The sequence below is a fragment of the Kogia breviceps genome, chromosome 1, assembly GCF_026419965.1.
Source record: "Kogia breviceps isolate mKogBre1 chromosome 1, mKogBre1 haplotype 1, whole genome shotgun sequence".
Lineage (NCBI taxonomy): Eukaryota > Metazoa > Chordata > Mammalia > Artiodactyla > Physeteridae > Kogia > Kogia breviceps.
The window spans coordinates 170589123-170608758 of record NC_081310.1 but is presented as its reverse complement, the minus strand read 5'-3'; the positions used below and the strand labels follow the sequence as shown (position 1 = coordinate 170608758).

The window sequence follows — 19636 nt, the reverse complement described above, 5'->3', positions numbered from 1 at the left end:
CTCCATGTTAAATATTTGGGGTTAGAACTCATATGTCACATTTCTAACCCCAAAACTTTGATACTTGGGAGTATTTGGATTTTTTTCCTTTACTCATTTACCCTGTTTCTGTTTGTTTAACTACTATAATCTTACCATTTGAGGATTTTTTTTTTTTTAGTAGAAATTTGTCAGTAAGATAAAAGGTATCGGAAGACATTTTAAAACTTTTAATTGGGACATGAAACCTTTATTTTGGGAATCCTCAAAATACATGACCTAGGACACTTTCAAAATAAATCTTTGTTTTCCTGGACTTTTAATTGGCTTTTCAATTGATTAGACGTAAGGAGGGCTTAAGTAGACCTTTTAAAGTGGAATTTCTACCAAAGATTACACCAAGTAAATATGACCTTTTTATTTTTATTTTTTTAAGATTATTCCATCAACAGGCAGCAAGTTGAAACGACCAACACCAACTTTTCATTCAAGTCGAACATCGCTTGCTGGTGATACTAGCAATAGTTCTTCCCCAGCCTCCACAGGTGCCAAAACTAATCGGGCAGGTAAGTACCTGCCCCAGCACTTCTGCATCAGGATGAGGGTGAGGGGAGTGGCCAGGCTAGGAACTTGGAAACAGCAGCCTCTCAGCAATGCTTCACTGCTCCTCAAGGAGCAAATAATGAGAGTAGCGCTGAGGTGTGATGCTGAAAGACAGCCCTGCAGATTTCCTGCTGACCTTGACTTCTCCTGTCAGTACAAGTAGCTCGAACCTTGCCTTCTGAGAGCAGATGCTGTCACAGCCAAAGCCAGACCACCTGTTCTTGATCAGAAATGATAGTATTTGAGAGAAAGTAGAAGGAAAAAAGGGCCTCCTGGAGCGGGGCCTTCTTCAGAAGCCCGTCCAGTATTGGACCTGGCAGTTTGCTAGTAATTTTTCCGACACCCCATATTTATTATCGCTGCTGGGGAACTGAGAAAGTCAGGGAAAGATTACATCTGCTCGCCTGTTGATGTTCCTTTTGGGAGCCTAGGGATTTGGCTTCCATTTCCTGCTCTCTGTTTGCCATCCCTTCGCCCCTATTCTCGGTCTGCCCATGCAACTAGCAGGCTCTCTCCTCTGTGCCGAGGCCATGGGACAGCCCTGCTCGGCTCCATCATGGGGGCATGTGAGATAACAGTGCTGCTGATAGAAGCTGGTTTCTCATCCTTAGGACGCTTCTCAAGTAGAAGCACAAAGCCAGAAAGGGTTTCAGCAACTTCTGTGTAGGTGAGAGGACCAGGGTTCAGAAAGGCTATGGTTTGTCGAAGGTCACACAGCATATCAGGCGGTATTAGGATCAGAACCCTGGCCTCTTGTGACCACCTAGAGGAGTGGGTTAGGGAGGGTGGGAGGGAGACGATATGGGGATATATGTACACGTATAGCTGATTCACTTTGTTATACAGCCGAAACTAACAACATTGTAAAGCAATTATACTCCAGTAAAGATGTTTTTAAAAGTTAATAAGTAATAGGCGATGCTGTACGGCAGAAATTAACGCAACATTGTAAATCAGCTATACTCTAATAAAAATTTTCTAAAAGTGAAAAAAAGAACCCCAGCCTCTGGTAACTTGTTTCCCCCACCCAGCCCCAGCCCCTCTCCAGTGCTGTCTCTATTAAGTCCGTGGCTTTATTCTTAAATTCCAGACCCTAAAAAGTCAGCCAGTCGCCCTGGGAGTCGAGCTGGGAGTCGGGCCGGGAGTCGAGCCAGCAGCCGGCGAGGAAGCGATGCCTCTGACTTTGACCTTTTAGAGACGCAGTCTGCTTGTTCAGACACTTCAGAGAGCAGTGCCGCAGGGGGCCAGGGCAGCTCGAGGAGAGGGCTAAACAAGCCTTCCAAAATCCCCACCATGTCTAAGAAGACCACCACTGCCTCCCCCAGGACTCCGGGTCCCAAGCGGTAACACTGCACAAGCACCCCCAAGCCTCTATCCACTTTGAATCCTGCTCCACACATTGGGTGTATATTTATTCTGAATGGGAGAAGTTATATTGTTAAAAGTGTAAAAGAATAATTGTGTTATGAAGCTGCCTTATTTTTTTTCTTTTTGTAAGTTACTATTTTCATGTGAATATTTATGTAGATAAAATTTGCCTCCTGGTAACCCTGTAATGGATGGGGCCCAGAAATGAAATATTTGAGAAAAATAAGCGAAAAGATCAAGATGCAAATGTGTATTAAAATTTTAAAAAGCCTCTAAATAGGGTTTCTGTGCGGTGCAGGGTTGTAAACCTGCTTTATCTTTTAGGATTATTCCTAAATGCATCTTCTTTATAAACTTGACTTGCTGTCTCAGCAAGATAAATTATATTAAAAAAAAAATAAGAATCCTGCAGTGTTTAAGGAACTCTTTTTTTGTAAATCATGGACACCTCAACTAGCAAGAACTGAGGGGAGGGCACTTCTGACTGCTTTTTCCATTGTTTTTAATGTTGTGTAATTTTAGCTGAAGAGAGGGAACCTCATCTAGGTAATGTTTGCACATGATACAGCAAAAGGAGTTCATTGCAATACTGTCTTTGAATACTGTTTCAGTACTAGGTGTTTAAAGGACATATAGCTGCTAGAATTCAGGGGTAAATGTAACTGTTGAGAAAATGTGAGAACATTGGGGTTTTTAAGAGTCCTGGTTTATAACTTCCTATCCACCCGGCCACCAATCACTCCTGTGCTCACCGGGACCCAGGCCGTCGGCAAGGGGAGACCTCTTGGTGGCATCATGAATTACAGATTTGTTTATCTGCATTTTTTGCTATTTATTTTAAATGGTCGATCAACTTCCCACAACCTGAGGAATGAATTCCACAAGCCTATTCTGAAAATGTGGACATAAAACATTCGCTCGTCCTTTAAAGGAGTTCACCAGCACACTTGTTAAGAAGTCCCTTTTGCTTCCGTCTTTTTTTTTGTGCGTAATAAAGTTAGCTGACCCAAGTGATCACGAAGAGGGGCTGTCTGGGGCTCCTGGTTTTTAGCTGCTGTTCCTCTTCAGCTCCGACCACGTTGCTGTGTGATTATCTCAATTGATTTTAATTGAGGCAGAAACTGAAGCTCTACCAATGAACTGTTTAAAAACAAGACACACTTTTGTATTAAAATTGCTTGCAGTAACAAATATTTTGTATTTCCTGCTTTACTTCTGAACCATTACCTTATGTATAACATGTTACTCTTTTAGGTACTTCAGTGCATTATTCAAATCCAAATATCTTGATGGATAAATTATGGAGCTCATTAGTAGATTTTTTCTTATATATTTTATCCTCACTAATTTTATTTAACAAGGGAACAAAGAATCAGACTGTTGTTAATGTAAATCTGTAGGGCTTTCTGGCCCATTTACGTGATTAAACAGATAACCAGTATGTAAGAAGATCTTTGTTTTAGAAATCACAGATCCTGGGTTTTGAGAGAATGGGGCCAGTTTCCCACAGTATGCTGATATTTCTGGTTAAATGGTAGAATAGCATTTCAGAGGTAGAAACAAAATTGGTCATCAAATCTTAACTCCTTTGTTTTACAGAAGGAGAAACGAATGGGAAAGTGGGTGAGAAAGTGATCTGCCTGAGATCACATAATGAATAAATGGCAGAAGAGGACCTTGAATGTAGTCCTTGGCTCCCTATCCAAGTCAGGCAGTTCTCTTCCCTCCAGTCCCTGGTTGGCTTTATAATATTTAGAACAGCCAAATATTAACTAATTCTGATGACAGGAATTAGACTAAGAAATAACTAGAGAACTTGAGAGGTAAGAGGGGTTGAACATCAGCCGCCTGTGTTCTTGATCATTAGGCCATACTCCCCTTGTGATAGGGGAATTTGGTAAGATGGACACATGTTTGCCAAAGCTGTTTGAAACCAAATATCCAGATTAAAAGGAATGTGCAGCCTGATGGATTCTGAAGGAAGTGCTTACTGTGTTCTCCATAGAATTGAATAACTTAAGGCTGCCAGGACTTTGTAGGGTGGTGTTTTCACCCAAATCTGCTTCCCCCTGTAGGCCTCCTGGCTGCAGAAGCATGCTGAAAGGAGCTTGACCTCCATCTTCTCAAAGTCTGGACCATGGTCACTTGTTTTTCTTACCAAGTAATTCAGGTTTTCCCTCAGTCTTTGCAACAAAGCTCAGCTAGTGGTGCAATCTGCAGGAAGTGTATTTCCATTCAGTGAACACCTGTGTGCAAGATCATGTGGGAAATATAGGGATGGCAGGAAAGGGGTTAAAACTGCATTTCTGTGATACACATGCTAAATAAGTAATGCAAACTTGGCGTCTGCTAGGATAGAGGAGGGCAGGTTCTGGGGCTTTGAATAACAATAGCTAACATGTATCACTGTGCTAAGTGCTCTGTGTACATTCTCATGTAATTCCCATCACAGTCCTACAATCGTGAGCCTCGCTGGTAGATGAGAGACAGCCTGAGAGAGGTTCAGTAACTTGCCCAAGGTCACAGAGTTGCCAGGTGTCTGGGGAAGCCCTTGTTTGACAAAACCTTCTCCAAGAAACCTTCCACCATGTCAGTTCCCATCCGGTTCAGGAGTTCCAGGATTCCACTCACAGATGGCCTGTCCCCACTTCCTCTGCCCATCCGGGCACTTTGCTGGCCCCTCTGTCGGAGCACAGCCTCTGTTTTGCCTTCAGAAAGACTGCACGTTCACCTGTCACACCTGGGGTGACCCCTGGGATCCACTAGAGGGCAGGGAGCTGGTCAGCTTCATCTCTGGCTCAGAGCACAGCACGGAGCAGCACCGCTGGTTTATGGGAATGTGAGGCCATTGTTTAAAGAGCACAGCCATCTCCACTCATCCTAAATTGAGATAAATGACTTCTGTGAATCAGACCAGCACTGGGGCTGCTTGCAGTCTTGCTGGGAGGCCAGCATTTTACAATACACAACTGGAGAATTACAGGCTAGATCTGAGACCTCCAATGATGTATGGGGGGCTTCCCTGGTGGCGCAGTGGTCGGGAGTCCACCTGCCAATGCAGGGGCCATGGGATGGTGCGCCGGTCCGGGAAGATCCCACATGCCGCGGAGCGGCTGGGCCCGTGAGCCATGGCCGCTGAGCCTGTGCGTAACGGGAGAGGCCACAACAGTGAGAGGCCCACGTACCGCGCAAAAAAAAAAAAAAAAAAAAAAACGATGTATGAACTCAGGGGAATGCAGAAGGATGCCCAGGGACAGTGAAGGGGGCAGGAGATTCAGAGACCCTGACCAACTCTGACAAGGGAACACCCCCTTGACTCTGCCCCCTGCCTCTGCATGCATTCACCAAGCCCTGTGGATTTGCCCTCCTAACAGCCTTCTCCTCTGCCCTCCTTTCCTCTAATGATTCTCCATTAGAGGATCATTGTCATCATCCCCTGACCCCTCCCATTACTGTGCTGTCTCCAACTGTGGGCCCTGACTCCAATCTCCCTCCCTACAATCCATAGTCCCCTCTGCATCCAGGCTCTGGTCTTGCCTTGAGAACTTTCAATGGCTAATCTGCAGCCTTCTTATCTAGCTTTAGCAGCTTGGTGGAGGTTTACCTGTTGAGTAAAAGGAAGACTAGGCATGGACTTAAGTCACCAGCAATGATTGGATTTAAGATTTGATATTTTTTAAGTTTGAAGTGACCTTGGGGAAATGTGAATTTTACTGGACATCATACCTTTATCTTGAAGTTTAATCTTGAACCCACGTTGGGACGCCATAACCATCTGCTTGTCCAGAGCCCCTCAGCTGGCCATTTGCCCCCCAAGCTCTCCAGCCTCCACTGAACAGCTCACCTGCATGTGCCCACCTGCTGCAGCCCAGCTCCAGTGTTGTGTGACCTGAGGGAAGTCCCTTAACCCTCATGTGCCTCAGTCTCCTCGTCTGTTAAATGAGGTGGGGGAGGGGCGGTTAGGTATCTACCCTATGACAACGTGCGAGCGTGAAGGAAATGGTACAGAACATGGCTGGCACACGGACAGTGCTGACTGTCACCTGCCACTGTTACGCTCCTTGGAGTCTCGGCCTTCGCACAGACTATTTCCACTGCCTGGAACATTCTCCTCCCACTGACCTTTCCTTCATCCCAACCAGTTCCTTCCGGCCTTCAGAGCTCAGTCTAAGTGTCTCTTCCTCTCAGCGCAGCGCCTTAACCATAAGCGAATAAATGCGGTGAGAAGGCGCCTAGGGAAGAGCAGGGTGTGCAGAAGGGGGCTAGTCAATGGAGGGGTTTCCGCGAGGAGCCTTCTGTCGCAAGCCGCTGAGGGCCGTGACAATTCAGATGCGCAAAGGCTCAGGAAGGGCACCAGAGCTCCCTGACCCGCGGGAGGCGGGAAGCGGGTGCGCATATCCCGCGCGCGGCTGGACCGGCACCGGGGTCCGAAGGGCGCCCAGCCAGACCTAGTGGTGGCAGTGCGGCTGCTGGAGCTGCCGGGGCGGCCCGCCGGAGGCGCCAGCCGGGAGCGCGCGGAAGCCAGGCGGGTGGGCGCGCCAGGAGCAGTGACGGAGCCGGCGTCAGGAGTCCGGGAAAGAGCTCCCAAAGGCGCACGCAAGGCGACTGCGGGGAAGGCGCCGAGAGGCCGGCGAGGAGCTGCGGTGGCTGGGAACCCGGGCCCGGCTGCTCGCAGAGGGATGCTCCCCACTCTCGGGTCTGGCTGGCACCCACCTGAGGCGTTTCGGGTCCTGGGGCGACACTCCGCGCACCAGATGGGGCTGCAAGGTCACTCTGCGGGCCTGACGGAGAGTTGGGATCCAGCTCTGGAGGGGCGATCAAGGACACACCCCGCTGGAGCGCAGGGTCTGATCTTCCCGAACCGCACCGCTACCCTGGGTCCCCAGGCCGAGTCCCCACGGCCGCCCGACAGCGTGGCCAGCGCGGGAGGGGAGCCCAGGACGACCGCGAGGCCCCCGACGGCGGGGCTAGGGATTCCTCGCCGACCACCTACCAGCAGGTCGCATCTCACGGTCGCCAACACCTGGCATCCAGAGCCCCTTCCTGGAGGGGGGGGTCTGTTCCGCGGCCTTGGCCCCGCCCCTGTACCCCCATTGGTCGGGTCCGGAGGGGGCGGGACCCGACGGCTGCAAGTTGGACTGAGAGAGGCCACCTCGGCCCGGGGCGCGCTGCACAGGCTGAGGGTCCGCGCCTCCCAGAGCCCGGCGGGAGCTCGCCCTCCGCCTCTGAGCTGAGCTGCCTCGGCAGCAGCCGGACTGTCTGGCGCGGCGGCACAGACAGACTAGCCGACGGTCCCCGGTCCCCGGAGGAGCCCTTGCCCGAGGGGGTGCTGCCGCATCCGACTACGCGGAGCCGCGACAGGAGCCGCGGGCCGAGCGCTCTAGGGACCGCGCTGCGTTCGTGGGCGACGCCCGCCCCGGCCTGCCGCTCGCCGTCGGGGCGGCCCCAGCCCCGGGCCCGGCCGGGAGCGGATGCGCGCTCGGTGAAGCCCCCCGGGTCCCGCCATGGCTGCGCGCCCTGGGCAGCTCTGGCTGCTGGGCCTGGCGCTGTGCGCGCTGTGCGCGCTGAGCGGCGGTGGCGCCTCTGGCCCGCGCCCCTCGCCCGGCTGCCCGCAACGGCGCCTGGGCCCCCGCGAGCGCCGCGACCTGCAGCGCGAGATCCTGGCGGTGCTCCGGCTGCCCGGGCGGCCTCGGCCCCGCGCGCCGCCCGCCGCCGCCCGGCTGCCCGCGTCCGCGCCGCTCTTCATGCTGGACCTGTATCGCGCCATGGCTGGCGACGACGACGAGGACGGCGGGACCCCCGAGCGGCGCCTGGGCCGCGCCGACCTGGTCATGAGCTTCGTCAACATGGGTGAGAGCAGGCCCGGGGTGGGCGGCGGCGACCCCGCGAGAAGGCGCGTGGGGGATGGCAGTCCGAGGGGCCCCTCGGGGGCTGAGCGCGGACTGCAGGGGTGTGTGCGCCACCTCGGGCAGGGCGAGCGCCCTGCTGGGAGCGGGGAATCACCTTGTCGTGGACAAGGAACCGCGGGCAGGAAAACCGCCCGGGTCAGGGCAGCGAAGTCTCAGGGGGGTGGGGGTCGGTGAGCTGCCGATCCGGCAGAGACAGATGAGGGATGTGAGTCCCAGAGGCGTACATTCACCCGCGGCCAAACACACCCGATGGTAAGATTCGTGTAGTGTCGGGTGGACGCGGGCAGTGCCAGGAAGACAGTCTGGTCCTGCGGAGGCAGATGAGTAAACAGAGACTGTGATGCGGTCACGTTGATAAGGGCGGTACTGAAGAGAGGGACAAAGTTCAGCGTGGAAAACCCTGGTCACATTGTCAAAGCACCAGAGTAGAGATGAGGACCCAGATGTTCTGAGTCCACAGCAGCCTCTTCCCTGGGCCACCTGGGGGTGGGGTGCTGCTGGGGGGTGGGACGGTGGGGAAGGAGTAGACTCTGAGCTCAGCGGGGCAGGGACTGTGGTCTTGTCACCCTGGGCTCACACCCAGGACTTGGCTTGTCATGGAATGAGTGTCCAGGCCATTGAATGACCTGATGGGCAGCTTGGACCCTCTTTGTTCTCCCAGGTAAAGCCCGGCTTTTCCTCTCTGCAGAAATTGTACTCCAAATCGTGGAGCCATTTACCTTTAAGTCCTCAAAGATAACGTTTTCCATGACTAAACTCTCTTTAATCTACATTCATGAACATATGTCCCCCACGTGCTTTGCCTCCTGTCTGTGGCCAGTGAGGGGCAGGAGTCTGGGCTGAGGCAGACACTAGGCTGGACCTGGGGACCCAAGGACTACAGCTCAGCCCCAGGTGAGGAGAGCTGTGGGACCCAGAGCAGGGAGAGGACCCTTGCCATGGTCACCAGCCTCCCTTCACCTACAGCACCGCTCTTAAGCCTCCCAACAACCCTGTTAGCGACATGACATTCATCCCCATCTGCCAGACGAGGACAGTGAGGCCCAGAGAGGCAGTGTCTTGCTCAGGACAACGTGGCCTCTATGTGGCCAAGCCAGGACAGGCCCAGGTTGTTTGGCCCTCCATCCAGTGCTCGAGGAGGTGACATTTCTGTGTCAGGAGGGCAGGCTTTCAAGGTGGAGAGAGCTTTCCGAGGGATTTCGGCAGAGGAACCCAGGGGTCAGAGTGACAGTAAGTTTTGTGGGTCTTCAGCCATTTGCCTCAAGGAGGCCCGTCCCCCACAAACCAGAGCTCGTGATGGGCTCAGGTGGGGGAGCGAGGAGCAGCAGCCGCCGTTAACCTCTGCTGAGAGCCCAGTGCCGGGCACAGGACTTGGGCTGGCGGGTTCTAGATGCCGCCTTCCTGGTTAGAGGGCAGGGGTGGGGACTTGGGACAGAGGCGACCACATGTGGAACTGAGGCTGGAGCTCCGTGCTGGGGGCAAGCTGACCCCGGGCTCAGGACTAAGAAGAGCTGTGGATGCAGTCACCCTGAGAATGCCTCCAGGGGAGCCGTCCACCTGAGTGAGTCACCGCCTAGCCCATGTCCCTCTTCCCCCAGCATCCCCTGGGGCAAGGGTGCACAGCCCTGGTGGGAGCTGCTGCTGTGAGCCGAGCAGCACCCTGAGCTCAGGAGGAGCTGGTTGCCCTCCTGCTTCTGCTCTGTGATCTTAGGGAAGTCCCTTGCCCTCCCTGAGCCTCAGATCTCTCCTGGTAGAATGGGGCTCCCAGTCATCTATCCTCAGAGTTGTTGTGTGATAGGCTGACAGAGGGGGAGGGCCAGAAAGTCAGCCCCCTTTTTAGGGTGAACCTGGCCCTGGTCAGTGCTGATACCAGACCCTCTCCCAGCTGCTGCTCAGCTTTGGTGTGGATGTGATGGAAATGTCCCCACATGTCTTATAGACATGTAAGACCCAGAAACAGATTTTTAAAGTCAACCAAAGGTGTTTCTGTTTTTGAATAAAAACTAGCACTTGAAGTTCCATAGTCCTATAAATACTCATTTCATCCATGCAGCAACTTGTGAAGCTGTTTTACCAGCCTCATTTCATGGGCTCAGAGAGGTTAAATAACCAACCCAGGGCCACACAGCACATCCATGGCATCATCCAGGCTGTGGATTCCAAATCCCAGTTTCTTCCCACACCACCTCTGTGGGTTTCATGAAGATCTAAGGCCTCTGACGCTGTGGATTAACAAGCAGATCTTTGTTCAGTGGAAGCCTGGCCTGTGGCAATCCAGCCAGCTCTCTGAGGGCCTTCTTTATTCTCACGTACTGATTGCACTAGTAAAACTCCTTCAGTTCGAGTAGTTTTAACTGGTAATTACCTAGGCTGATGTGGGGGATTAGAACCTACCAAGATTGTTTCCTCCTTTGGAGGCCCCGGCTCCAGGCCCCTGAAGGTCAGCGGCCCCTGAACCACCGTGGAGTCTAATAGCAGAGTCGCTGTGGCATCAGCGCCCACGCCGAGGCTCCCACACCCGTTGGCTCTGCTATTGGCCTCATCAGCTCCTGAGAAGCCAGCGGGTCTGGTGCTTACCGGGCCCCTGACCGTCAGTGGCACCTGTAGGACCCAGAGGCCTGAGCCTGCCGTCCAGGGGTCAGGCCTCTGCTTTTGAGCAGATGCTTTAGGAGCCGTGTCGTGACTGACAGGGCCTGTGTTGGGGGCCAGGGCTGCGGTCAGAGCTGGGTCCTGCCTGGCCTGCCTGTCGATCTCCGCCTGTGGACTCTTGGCTCCCCTTGGCCAGGACACAGTGACGGGGCCGGTGCCCTCGAGGAGCAGACGGAGGCTGTCCCTGGTGCCGCCTGAGCTCAGGGGAGGAGGCCCTGATCTGGGAGGCAGCGCCCAGGTTCTTGTCCCTCCTGGGCCTGCCGTGGACTCCTGCACGTCCCGAGCCACATCCCTTCCCTTCTCTGGGCCTCTGCTTTCCTGTCCAGTCCACAGCGATGGTGTCAGAAAAACGCGGTGCCTCCCAGCTCCGGCCCAGTGGCTCCTCGGAGGCAGCTTCTCACACCACCACCCATCCCTCCGCCCAGCTCGGTGTGACTGGCTGGACCCCCGAGGGCCTCAGCCGGCCCAGCCAGCCCTGCGGGAGGAATGAGGCAGGAGAGACCACGTCTGCATGTTCCTCCCGAGCCCTTCTCTGCCTCCTGTCCTTGGAGCACCAGGTGCCCATGCTCCAGAGTGAGAAACTGAGGCACAGACAGCACTGCAGGCAGAAGTGTAGTCAGAACTGGATGGGCCATCCTCACTTTTGTGCTGACCCTTCCCTGGACTGGACTCATTCACTCCCGTGATCCTGGGTGGCTGAGAACAGGGGTGGCGATGAGCTGAGGCTGTTGGATTCGGGAGATACAGGGCTCAGTGCGAGCGAGGGACCTGGCCCGGGTCCTGCTCAGCCCCCTGACCTTCACCTCCGTGAACCCCAGGGTCACTTTCTTTGGTTCTTTAGTAGGCAGTTCTTGCATATTTTCCTGAATTCACTCCACAAGTAGTCATGTAGTACCTGCTCTGTGCCAGGCTCCGTTCTAGTTCCTGGAATATAACAGGGAATGAAACTAAGTCCCCCCTTGTGGAGCTGACCTTCCAGTGGGAGAGAGACAGATAACAGTACATCATCCACAAGGTGATTGTCATGTGGTCTAGACAGTGACGCCTCTCTCTGGAAACGGGGGAGTGGATGGACAGTGGGAGGGCAGGCAGGACTGGGCTGGGGGTTCTGACCTGGGACTCAACAGAATTTGCATCTTGACTCCACCCACTTCTCAGTGTGATCAGGATTTTCAGTCCACCTCTAGGAACCTCAGTCTTCTCCTCTGTAAAATGGAGATACCCCCAGTACCCACCCTAGGGGCTGTTCAGGGATTGTGTGAGATGACACCCAGTGATGACCACATGCCCAGAACCTCCACGTCTGTCCTTTCATTTCATCTCACATTTACTGTCACATCTTTGTTTATTAAGAGGACAGTGAGGCTCAGAGAACCTAAGTGGTTTTCCCAAGGCCACACAGCTGGTCAACTCCCTGCGTGCACATCTTCTGCTCTTGTCCTACAGAGAAGTGGCCTCTCCCCCGAGTCCAGGGTCCATTGTTAGGTGCAGTACATGCTGCTGAATGTGACTGTGTTGAATGTGTGTTGTAAACTGAGAATCCTGTTTTTGAAGTGTCTTTATTGCTTTGGGGTTTACAAATAATGCATACTCATTGTACAAAATTCAGACCACAGAGGAACATATAACACAAGTGCCCCTGGGAACCCTGTTTCTACCAGCCGATGTCCTCAGGCAGCCACTTTCTGATTTCTAGCACGAAACATTCCTTTGATCTGTTCTTGAACTTCGTGTGAATGGAATCATACAGTACATACTCTGAGTCTAGTCTTTCACACAACATATTTTCTTGAAATTCATCCATGCTTTTGTTATATATGTTGTTCTCATATAAATGAGTTGTTTGCATTGCAAACCATTCTTATTAAGAGACATTTGGGTTGTTTCCAGTTTTTGGTTGTTCATAAAGCTATCTGGACGTGCTTGTACACATTCCTTTGTGGATATAGTAAACCTGGACTTTAATCCTGACTCTGCCACTGGGGAGCTGTGAGACATCACACAGTTTCCTTTTAAAGTCTCTGCACCTCATTTCCTCACCTTTAAAACGAGGTTCATTAAGGGCTACCTCCCAGGGTTGCGTAGGACTAAGTGAAACATGCAGTCAGGCCAGCCTCATGTCTGCCACACGGTAGGAGAAGAATAAATGGGAGCTGATATATTGCGTCCGACTTCCGTGCCTTTGCTCACATTGTACCCTCTGCATAGAATATACTCACCCCCATTTCTTCTTTTAAAGGGGATGGGCAGGGTTTTCCATAAGACTGACTCCTCCTCCTCCCAAAGAGACATCCTCCTTCCATGATTAGAGCCCTCAGCCTTGATCATCTGTGTTTCTTAGGATTCTTCCTGTCTGATCTGGGGGCACATCTAACCCCTCTTTCTGCTACTCATCAGGAAACCATGAATAACCTGAGAACAGGGACTAAATATGCATCTCATGGCAACCCCCGGACTGTACCCCCTGCCCCCGCATGGCCACAGGGCAGGCTGGCAAAGTTGAGGGAAAGAGGAAGGCAGCGGGAAAGCAGGGAGTGCCCAGAGCCAGGCGAAGGAGCCTGGGCCTGGGCGGGTGGCACAGAAGCAGGGCCAGCCTCCCCGTCTTTGAAGATCACCCTGTCCCTCCCCTGGGACCCGAGTCCCTGCAGGACCCTGCCTGGAGGACGGTGGCCTCAGCAGGCCACCTCTTATGCACCTGTTGATGAAAGAATCTTGTGAACAGGTGACCCACCCATCTCAGAATTGCCACCCAGAGGTAGTCCAGGGCCACTCATTTTACGTGGGCTCCAAGGCTGCAAAGTTCACATGTCAGGTTAATCCGGGCCCCTAACCTGACATGTGACCCCCCAGCAAGTCTCTGCTCCCCTGGGCCTCAGTTTCCCATCTATGCAGGGTTGCCCCGAAGGCCTTTCCAGCTCCCACAAAAGAATGTGTCCCCCACCCTCCCTGCCCACTGATGGGGCTCCTCCAGGGCTGAGGCACAGGGCGGGAGGACACCCGCCACTCCTCACGGGCACCCATTCCCCACGGGAGAGAGGGGATGTGTCACCGTGACCACGTCTTTCTGGAAAGCCCCACAGTTCAGGTCTTTCCTGGGTTTGAACTGGAGGAACCGCATCCTTCTTGCTCACATCTCCTTGGATCTATTTTTGGCCTTGGCGGGCTTGATGTGGTGCAGTGGGCAGGTTGTTCCCTTTTAATTTGGGCTCTGAAGCCGGCTGAGGCCTGGACCAGTCATTATAAGCACAGAGCCATTTATGGAAACAGCTCTTGAAAAAGTCAGTAATGAGAACTGACTAAAAATACCCCCAGAAGTGAAGTGGGGGGCCTGCTCTGGGCAGCGCTGAGATTCCTGGGCGGGAGGAAGCCCTGAAGAGGCAGAACCGGGAGGGGATGGATTCTGCAGCTCACTCGGGACCCGCACGGGCCCGCGGAGACCCGGGTGTTTCCTTAGGTCTGAGGGGCCCCTCGGCCTTGTGACCGGCAGGACCAGCCAGACGGGCCCAGCCCATCCGCCTCCGGGGCCCCGAGGGAGCCTGTCCTCCACCTCGGGGTCCGGGCCGTGAACGGAAGTGAGTCCCACAGTAAAGTGAGAACATGGGTGTCTTGGGTTGGAAACCCTCGGTGACGTGGAAGCCACTCCCCGACCAGCAGGACGCCCCAGCCCAGGGGCTGCGCAGCTGGATGCTGAGCCGCTGTCCTGGGGACCAGGAGCCCTTGGGATGAGGGGCCGGGCATCCCCTCTCTGGGCCCCCGGGACACGAGGGGCCGGATGAGCAGACTGCTGAGGCCTCCCGTTTCCACCCCACATTGTTCAGTCTCTGTCCTCCAATTGGTCACCGTCCAGAGGGCAGATGAACCAGGGACGGGGACCCCCGGGACAGGGCAAGGGAGAGACCGGCAGGCTGATGTGTGTGGGGTCAGAGGCGGGCAAGGGGGCTTTCACAGCTGGACGGAGAAGAAAGTAGCCTTTATGCTTGGCGGGATGGGGCAACCCCGGAGGAGGGACTCCAGGGGGAGGGTGTTTGCACCAGAAGGCCCAGGAGGCCGTGAGGATGGGCAGGGCCAGCCTGTGTGGGTGAGGGGTGGTGGCTGGACAGCAGAGCCAAGCGTAAAACCCTCCCATGGGCCCTGAGGGGCGGGGGAAGGATTTGAGGGCAGGAAGGACTGTCAGGTCAGAAGATGTCATTCTGTCTCTCTTTCTAAAAATTTTATTGAAGTATAATTGATTTACAATGTTGTGTTAATTTCTGCTGTACAGTAAAGTGATTCAGTTATATATATTCTTTTTGATATTCTTTTCCATTATAGTTTATCACAGGATGTTGAATATAGTTCCCTGTGCTACACAGTAGGACCTTGCTGTTTAACCATCCTATATATAATAGTCTACATCTGCTAATACCCACCTCCCAATCCTTCCCTCCCCCATGCCCCCTTGGCAACCACAAATCTATTCCCTATGTCTGTGAGTCTGTTTCATAGATAAGTTCATCTGTGTCATATTTTAGAGTCCACGTATAAGTGATATGATATTTGTCTTTCTCTTTCTGACTTACTTTGCTTAGTATGATAATGTTTAGGTCCATCCATGTTGCTGTAATGGCATTATTTTGTTCTTTTATATATATATATATATCTCATCTTCTGTATCTGTTCATCTGTTGATAGACATTTAGGTTGTTCCCATGTCTTGGCTATTGTAAATAGTGCTGCTGTGAATATAGGGGTGCATGTATCTTTTCAAATTATAGTTTTGTCTGGGTATATGCCTAGGAAGAGAATTGCTGGATCATATGGTAGTTCTATTTTTAGTTTTTGAGAAACCTCCATACTGTTCTCCACAGTGGCTGCACCAATTTACATTCCCACCAACAGTGCAGGAGGGTTCCCTTTTCTCCACACCCTCTCCAGCATTTATTATTTGTAGACTTTTTAATGATGGCCATTCTGACCAGTGTGAGGTGGTATTGCATTGTAGTTTTGATTTGTATTTCTCTAATAATTAGTGATGATGATTATCTTTTCATGTGTCCATTGGATGTATGTCTTCTGTATGTCTTCTTTGGAGAAATGTCTATTTAGGTATTCTGCCCATTTTTTGATTGGGTTGTTTGTTGGGTTTTTTGTGTGTGTGTTATTGAATTGTATGAGCTGTTTATGTATTTTGGAAATTAAGCCCTTATTGGTCCCATCATTTGCAAATATTTGCTCCCAGTCCATAGGTGGCCTGTCAAAAGATTCCTTTTTCTTTTTTTTCTTTTGGCTGTGCCGTGCAGCATGCAGGATCTTAGTTCCCCAACCAGGGATCAAACCCAAGCCCCCTGCAGTGGAAGCAGGTAGTCTTAACCACTGGACCGCCAGGGAAGCAGATTCCATTCTCTTAATAGGCATGCTGAACTGGAAGAAAAGGGTGCCTTTTGAAACAAGATAAATTTTAGTCAGAAACAAGACAGATTTGGGTTGTCTCAGTGACTCTAAATTTGGTCCAGGGCACAAAAATAGCCCAAAACTTTATTGGTGTCAGGCTGGCGGATACAGGGTGTGACATCTGGAGACCTAGCCTGTGTGGAGGGTGCAGGCCTCAGACGTGGGAAAGGCAGAACATGGACTTTGGCCATGGTGGTGGAGGCTGCCTCGTGCCCCGGGCAGGGTCTTCCTGCAAATGTGGGATCTGGAGGCTTTTTTTCTTTTTTTGGTATGCGGGCCTCTCACTGTTGTGGCCTCTCCTGTTGTGGAGCGCAGGCTCCGGACACACAGGCTCAGCGGCCATGGCTCATGGGCCCAGCCGCTCTGCGGCATGTGGGATCTTCCCGGACTGGAGCACAAACCCGTGTCCCCTGCATCGGCAGGCGGATTCTCAACCACTGTGCCACCAGGGAAGCCCTGGAGGCCTTTTTATCAGAGGCTGGAGGAGAAGGCCGAGGGTCAGAGACTGCTTATTTTCCTAGAGCCACAATAAGGGGTTAAGAAAGTAAACACTCTGACTGCTTCCCCAAGCCGAGCTTTGTAGAAAAGAAGGTACCTGTGGAACCAGCAGTGGCATCGTGCGCCCCCAGTGCCGGGCCCATGCCTCACCACTCAGGTATCTCAGTGGAGCTGGCTGTCAAGATTCTCTGTTGGCTTCAAGCAACTACAAGTGGCTTCCAACCCACCTCACAGGGTCATGAAGTGTCATAGCATCAGCAAGAGTTGAACTTTATTAAATTCTTCCTAGGTCACAGAACTTCTTTGAATCACTGTGATGAATTCTTGAAGGCTGAGAAGTAAGATTTATTGTACATGAACTGGCCTTGCTTGTCACTCCAGCCTCATCTTAGACACCTAGACCCTGGACCACTAGATTCCAGCCCTGTGGACCTCCTGGATGTTTCTCAAAGATTCAGGGCCTTTGCATTTGTGGTTCCATCTGCCTGGAAGGCTCTTCCACCACCTCTTCACATAACTGGTTTTTCTTCCTTCTCCAGACTTGACTATTTATTTCCCTCATTTACCAGGGTTTAGAATAGTGAATTGATTCCTAACATTCTGCAAAGGCGGTGGTTCTCAATCTCCCAGGAGACATTTGGCAATATCTGGAGACATTTTTCGTCGTCACAGCTGGGGAAGGGAAGGTGGTGCCACTGGCATCCAGTGTGCAGAGGCCAGGGATGCTACTAAATATTCTACAATACACTGTACCGTTATCCACAGCAAAGAATGATCACCCACAGCAAAGAATTATCTGGCCCAAAATGTCAATAGTGCCAAGTTTGAGAAATTCTGTCCAAAGATGACCAACGCTGCTGCTGCTGACCTAATGGATGTTAATGTACATGATACTTTTCAGTCTATTAACAGTTCTCTCTGATGCTCAAATTGTCCCTTCCATGGCTATTATGAAGCCTCTTCAGCTTAGCTTCAGAGTACTTTTAACTCTCTCCTAGGAGGTTCAGGGAGCTTCCTTGCCTTCTGGGATGAGATGTTCCAGGCTGTGCTTATGCATTTCCTGCCCTGGGTCAGAAATGGGCCATTTCTCTAGGAGCCCTGGTGCCTTGTGGTGGAGGTGATCATTTAAGACTGCACTCGGGGCGTTAGAGCTCCCCAATCTCCCTCCTTGGCCACCATTTCTAGGCTTTTTCAGTGGACGAGCTAGGGAATATGTATTTTCTAAGAGAAAAAAATCACGAGTTCAAACAAATATTTCCTTTTTAAAAAAAATTATTATTATTATTATTTTTGGTTGCACCGGGCAGCATGCAGGATCTTAGTTCCCTGATCAAGGATCAAACCTGTGCCCCCTGCAATGGAAGTGCAGAGTCTTAATCACTGGATCACCAGGGAATTCCCCAAACTAATATTTCTTTTTTTAAAAAAAAAATTTATTTATTTATTTTTGGCTGCGTCGGGTCCTAGTTGCCCCATGCGGGATCTTCATTGCGGCATGTGGGATCCTCCGCTGTGGCGCGCGGGCTCCTTTTTGTTTGTGGCCCGCATGCTCAGTAGTTGTGCGAGCGAGCTTAGTTGCCCCGCGGCATGTGGGATCTTAGGTCCCCAACCAAGGATCAAACCTGCGTTCCCTGCATTTGAAGGCGGATGCTTAACCCCTGGACCACGAGGGAAGTCCCCAAATATTTCTTTTTTTTTTTAAATTTTTTTTTATATTGGAGTATAATTGACTAACAATATTGTCAGGTGTACAGAAAAGTGATTCAGTTATACATACACGTGTCTATTCTTTTTCAAGTTCTTTTCCCATTTAGATTATTACAGAATATTGAGCAGAGTTCCCTATGCTATACAGTAGGTCCTTGTTGGTTATCTATTTTAAATATAGCAGTGTGTATATGTCAATCCCAAACTCCCAATCTATCCCTCAAACGAATATTTCCAATTCAAGCTTAGGATTATAGACTTACTTAAATTCTTTTTTTAATATTTTATATTTCTATTTTCTTTTGCACAGAATAATTTGGTCCTAACAACATTAATATGATAATCTTTTGCTTTATCCTACAAGTATATATATAAAACTTATATATATAAATATGTTATATCCTACACGTATAATAGATGTAGAATAACATCATCATAGCTATATGATTACTGAAAAATTAAGATTTATTTTTAGTTTATTTTGTCCTTAAGCTATCCCACTAGGGATATACAGTCAAATTACTCTGTTTGAAAATGACTTGAAATAATTCCTCACTGTGTGGGTAAGCCACCAACTCAATATACCCACCATTTATTTACTTTATTTTGCATCTTAGTCTTAGGTATTACTCTTTGTTTTTGTATTTTGAATTATTCTTGTTTTATACTTATGTGAAATATTTACAAAATTTACAAAGCAAGGGACATTCAGAGAAGCCTGGCTTCCATGCCTGTCTCCTACACTCTGTCTCTGTTCTCTTCCTCCAGGAAAAGATAACTACATTTTTTAAGTTGAAATATAGTTGACATACAGTATTATGTTAGTTTCAAGTATACTACATAGTGATTTGACATTTGCACACATTATGAAATGATCAGTGTAAGTCTAGTAACCATCTGTCCCCATACAAAGTTGTTACAATATTATTGACCATATTCTTTATGCTGTATATTACACCCCATGACTTATTTATTATAATAACTGCATAATTGTACCTCTTACTCCCCTTCACCTATTTCACCCACTCCAACTATTTTTTAATTAATTTATTAGTTTGTAGTTTATCTCCTTTTAAAAAATACAATTACATATATACGTACCTATGATGTGTATGCATTTTTATAATATTTGTATTTTGACCTGTTCTTAGATAAAAGGTATATTATCTGTACTGTTCACCTTAGTTCTCTTTAAAAAAACTGTCTCCTGGAGATCACTTTATTGCAGAATATAGATGATCTCTTTGTTCTAATTTACAGCTGTTTAGCACCCCATCATGAAGAGGTACTGTGGTTCATTTAGTCCATCTTCTGTTGATAGACATTTGGGTTGTTTCCTGTCTTTTCCTGTAACAAGTTACAAAATTGGGTCATAACAAATAGTCTTGTATGTACATCTTTTTGTATTTTTGTGAGTGTGTCTTTGGGACAATTTCTTAGAAATGAGATGTTTGGGTCAAAACATGTATAATTTTGCTAGATATTGCCATATT

The 19636-nt window shown here is 50.4% G+C and overlaps 2 protein-coding genes across 38 annotated transcripts in view; both read left to right on the top strand.

Annotated features, from left to right (window-relative positions):
• MACF1 (microtubule actin crosslinking factor 1) overlaps window positions 1-3141 on the top strand; it is a 349861-nt gene extending 346720 nt beyond the window's left edge. For 35 of the 37 annotated variants that reach the window (XM_067010930.1, XM_067010949.1, XM_067011058.1 and 32 more), the window contains 2 exons: window positions 416-545; window positions 1673-3141. In XM_067010930.1, coding sequence (XP_066867031.1) covers window positions 416-545; window positions 1673-1929 — 387 coding nt within the window. In that variant the 3' untranslated portion in view covers window positions 1930-3141. The remainder of the gene's footprint in view (window positions 1-415; window positions 546-1672) is intronic. The other 2 variants (XM_067011065.1, XM_067011081.1) reach the window with 1 other exon arrangement.
• Window positions 3142-7454: 4313 nt separating this feature from the next.
• The window catches only part of LOC131744571 (bone morphogenetic protein 8B), a 38176-nt gene continuing 25994 nt past the window's right edge, over window positions 7455-19636 (top strand). The window contains exon 1 of the mRNA XM_059044181.2: window positions 7455-7800. Within this exon, the coding sequence (XP_058900164.1) occupies window positions 7455-7800 (346 nt within the window). The remainder of the gene's footprint in view (window positions 7801-19636) is intronic.